The 4,690-nt window shown below is 55.7% G+C and overlaps 1 protein-coding gene across 1 annotated transcript; it reads left to right on the forward strand.

Moving 5' to 3' along the window:
- The first annotated feature begins 3,778 nt into the window (after nt 1–3,778).
- Nucleotides 3,779–4,276, forward strand: LOC145408514 (uncharacterized). The gene has a single exon (XM_080279246.1). It carries the CDS (start codon nt 3,779–3,781, stop codon nt 4,274–4,276), a length of 498 nt encoding a protein of 165 aa, XP_080135372.1.
- The last annotated feature ends 414 nt before the right edge of the window (nt 4,277–4,690 follow it).

The raw sequence follows: 4,690 nt of genomic DNA on the forward strand, positions 1-4,690 counted from the left end.
GTGTTTCAGTTTTGCTTGTTTTTCCTGTTTTTGGCCGATTGGGGACTTAGTCTCTGGCATAGGGGAGGATTTTCTTCTGATTATCCTGTTCTAGGCTGGACTTAGTCTTCTCCTGCCAGACACGCCTGTTAGTGTGTGCATGTGGGTGTGGCTGTGGGTGTGTTTGAGTGGGTGATTTTTTTTTTTTTTTCCCCGGCTACCCTTAGTGTCCCTCTGTGTGGTACGACTCCGAACCCCGAGGGCAGTGCCGTTAGGGCATAACCACGAGGGGAGGCCATTAGGGCCTGATTATAGGAAGCACAAAGGATAGCTCTTATAGATTAGAAATGACCCTTACGAGGAAGTGGAGGGGGTCTCCTACGTCACCCTTTAGAGGGCGGGGAGCATAGGTTACCCATCACTGTAGGGACCTTGCCAGGTTTACTGTTTATTGTTTTTGTGGTGGTGAGTGTTTGTCTGTCTGTTTGAGTGTAGTGTGGTTGTGTCTCGGTGAGTGTCTGTTTGCTACATGCCACAAAGGGGTCTTGTATCCCTAGGCCCCCGGGGCCTGCTTGCCTCCTGCCTCCTCCTTCGAGGCCCTCCCCCACTAAGCCAGTTGCCAGGGCGAAATGAGAGTGTAAGCTCTCCACCGGGAGCTCCTCCTCATCCTCCACTGGGGAATCCCTTGCTGTTCCCATCGCTCTCAGGCCTACGGGGACTGTAGCTCGTCCCCCCATGCTGCTTCCACCACCTCCTCCTCAACGCGTTCTGTGAAGGTTGTCCGTCTACACAGGGTGATGGAGGACATCACTCCGGCCCCGCTTGCTCCTTCCACTACCTCTGGCACCTCTGCTTCCTCCCATGCTGCATGCGGTCCTGCCTTGGTGTCTAAGCCGTAATGCCACCCACCTCCTGGTGCTTCCGTGCTGTCTCTGCCTGCTGCCCGTTCTGGCGTGGGTGCTCGTGCTCGCACTGCTGGGGCACCTTAGGCAGCTACTCCCACTGCTAGGGCATCCACCCCTTCTGCCTCTGCTGCCGCTACTACTCCTGACGAAGAGGGCTGGATCTCTGTTTTGCTCAACAAACCACGAGTGACACAGGGAAGCAAACCACCACTGGTATCACGCTCGGTGGCTCCATGGGAGCCCCCACCTGCGCCATGCCCTTCAGTTTCAGTCCGGGCTCCACCACCATCCCGTTCCAACTTCCTGGCATTTCGCGTGCCTCTTCAACCGGGATTCAGCACCAGCTACAGCACAGTTGCAGCCCTCGTGCAACACTTGCCAGGGCTTGCAGTCACCAACCGCTTTGGCTGCAATGAGAGCTGCATGCTGATACCGAAGGAAGAGTATGCATATCTGAGACTGAAGGTGCTGGCGGAGGAGGAGGCCCCACCCGTAAAGATCATCGAGCTGCCATTGGGAGGACAGTTGACAAAGGACACTGTGATGGGATATCCACGGCATATGCCAGTGGATATCCTGCTGCAGCACAGCCTGGTGGAGGAAGCCACACAATGCCAGAACCAGCGTACATGGGAGGAGACGCAGCAGGTCTACGTGTCTCTGTGGGGTCCCCTGGTGAAATCCCTCAACCTTGGCATTTGTGGGGAGTTTTATCTGAGCCCATTTATGCCAGAGCTGCTCCGGTGCTACCGCTATCAATGTTACGGTCACCACCTGGCCACCTGCAATCGCCTCTTCGTGTGTGGCATCTGGTGGCCACGACACAGAGCAGTGTCTGGCGAAGTTCAGTGTGAAGGAGCCAGCTACCTCCTAGTGCCCCAATTGTTTGGGGTCTCACCATGCCTGGCACCCCAGCTGCCCAGTGAGGATGAAGAGGGTGATGCAAGGGCGTGAGCGACAGGTTGTGTGGGTGAGGGAACAGCAGGCTGCCAATATGACTCCAGCTCCCCGGCCACTTTCGTCTGGGGGCAGCAGTGTCGCTCCACCGCACCGAGTCAACCTCCTCTTGATGAGGAAGCGTTCCCTCCCCTGCCCTCTGGTCTTGACCAGGGCATCACTACTGCAACGGTCCACTGCCCGAGCCTGCCTTCACAGGATCTGCCAGCCTGCGCCACTACCAGTCCCCCACAGACCCCCACTCAGCAGGAGCTATTTCTTGATCTACAGGAGCTCCATGCCCTGGGGAAACAAATAGCAGAAGCGATCATGGAGGGGATCACGTGGTGCCTTGGGCTAAATTGCTCCACTGTCCAGGTCACCGCTGTGATAGATCGCACCATCAACAAGGCCATTCAGAAAAAGCAGCAGCATGGTGCCCCTCAGCCTCCTCACAGGCCAGCGCACCCTTCAGGGATTGCCAAACCTCTCCCTCACGGGGCAGCTCACCCAGTGCAGAGGGCACGGCCTTGATCTTCTGCTGTCACACTTCTGGAGGTTCAGTCACCTCATCCTCCACTCCCTCCACCAGAGCACGTGCCGGCACCAGTGGCAGCTGACACGGGGATCGAGGTCCCGCCTTCCTCAATGGGCAACAACCTCCTGCCTCCCCTTGCCTGTGAGCCAGCAACATAGACCTCCACCTCATCCAGTGGAATTGTTTAGGGGCCAGAAGCAAGCTCCCACCCTTGCAGCAGGCTGCTGCCAGGGATCAGCCTCACGTGTTCCTCCTGCAGGAGACTTTGCCCCCAGACAGTTCCACCTTTTGGCTCCTGGGATACACCACCTATCTCCTCCCTTATGAGTGTGGCACCACAGGGATGTGCCATTCTGGTTCGGGACCATATCTCCTGCACCGTTTGTGAACCCTCTACCTTCTGTGGAAAAGGTGTGGAGGTGCAAGGTGTGGTACTCCACTTAGCAACCTCCACGCTGACAGTGTACAACATCTACAGAAGTCACAAGGATACTCTCGATGTGGGAGAACTGTTTTCCCAAGCTGCCTTTGGCCCTGTCTTTATTGGGGGCGAATTTAATGCTCACCACGCCATCCTCGCATCGCCCCTTCCATCCAATGAGGCAGGCCAGCACATCTCATTGGTTCTGGAGGAGATGGGTGGTGTCTCCCTTTTAAATAACATTGATGACCCCATCCCTATTGGTGGAGGTCATCTAGATTTATCTTTTGTCTCATCCCCCCTTGTCGGCTCGGTGTGGTGGTCGCTCCACCTGAGACTCGCAAGCAATCACTATGCCTTTGACATCGGGCTTCTGCTTGCATTCCCACCCCCACTCCCCACCGCGGTGGGACCTTAGCAAAACTGACTGGGCCGACTTTGTCCAAGCTTTGGCCAGGATTTTTTAGGTCTCTCCTCCTGCCCAAGACCACGAGGGTCGTGCGGATCAGCTGGCCCATGCTTTCCATCAGGCTGCTTTGTTCACTATTTTACTCCAGCAGCTATCCATGAGGTGCTACAGGGACGGCTGGATAAGCACCAGGGTCAGAGAACCGAATAATCGGTTTAATGAGGCATGCAGGCAGTACTGGCGGCTCCGTTCATCTCTACACCATCGGTACCTGGTTGTCATCACGCACCATGTGACTTCGGAGAAACACTGCCTTAAGAAGGAGGCGTTGATCAGATGGTGTCGTACCTTGGACTCTCATTGCACTCTCCATGAGATGTGGAGGAGAGTCCAGCCCATCTCTTATCCACGTCCTCCTCATCCGCCTTCTCATCCTGGCCCTGCCGTTGAGGCCAGCCAACTTGCTCAGCACTTCGTGGACCGTTCTGCCTCTCACAATCTCCTGCAGCCCATCTGAGACCTCCAGGTGCAGCTATCTCCCTCTTGTGTTGCAGTGATTCAGACTGCCTGTGGTAGGCCTGACCCCGCTGATGGCCTTATCACCAGCGGGGAACTTCACAAAGTGCTGCACCGGAGAGGCGACACTGCCAGGGCTCGATGGGCTCACTTACTCCATCCTATCTCATGCTGGAGATTGTGGTAATGAGCGGCTGCTTGATCTGATCAACTTCTCATGGTTTGTGGGCTGTTTGCCTAGGTCGTGGAAGACAGCCATTATTCACCCAATCCCGAAGCCTTGTGATCCCACCACCATGCACCCAATCTCCCTCCTCAGCATCATTGCCAAGACAGCTGAGAGGATAGTTCACACCCGGCTATCTTGGAGATTGGGACCATTGCACACGGGGATCTTTGCTTATCATGCAGGCAGGAGTGCCACCAACTGCCTTGCGACGTTCCTTGGGGAGCTTCGAGGCAGGTGTGGAATGGCTGTCTTTCTCGACCTAGAGAAGGCATCTGAGTTGACCAACCCCCTCACCATTCATGCGGCCCTTGCAGCTCAAGGGGTGGGAGGCAGGCTTTTGTAATGGGTGGGGAAGTTTTTGTTCATCGCACTGTGAGGGTGCGATTTCAGGGGCAGCTCTCACCTTTTTATTCACAACCCAGTGGTACCCTCCAGGGAAGTGTGCTCAGCCCCCTGCTGTTTAATGTCATGGCGGAGGGTTTACTGTCAGTTGATAATGGCCCTGGCGATAGGCTATTATGCTATGCAGATGACCTGGCCCTGGTTTTCTCAAGGAGGGACTGTTTCACCTAGGCCCCTACCGCTCTTTCTAGGTTGCACGCCAAGTGAACGAACTGGGGTTGAAGGTCAACCTCTTGAAAACCAAGTGCCTACCATTCGGTCTCCGCCCTCCAGATCTCCCCTGATGCTTGGTGGACATGTACTCACTCTCATTGCTCTCCACCAGTATCTGAGGGTCTTATTTGACAGTGGGTTC

This window comes from Coenobita brevimanus, chromosome 77, assembly GCF_032717465.1.
Source record: "Coenobita brevimanus isolate Jiangsu-jjx chromosome 77, ASM3271746v2, whole genome shotgun sequence".
Lineage (NCBI taxonomy): Eukaryota > Metazoa > Arthropoda > Malacostraca > Decapoda > Coenobitidae > Coenobita > Coenobita brevimanus.

Coding starts and splice junctions, on each gene's coding strand:
- LOC145408514 (XM_080279246.1), top strand. CDS start 3,779: ATGGCCTTATCACCAGCGGGGAACTTCACAAAGTGCTGCACCGGAGAG.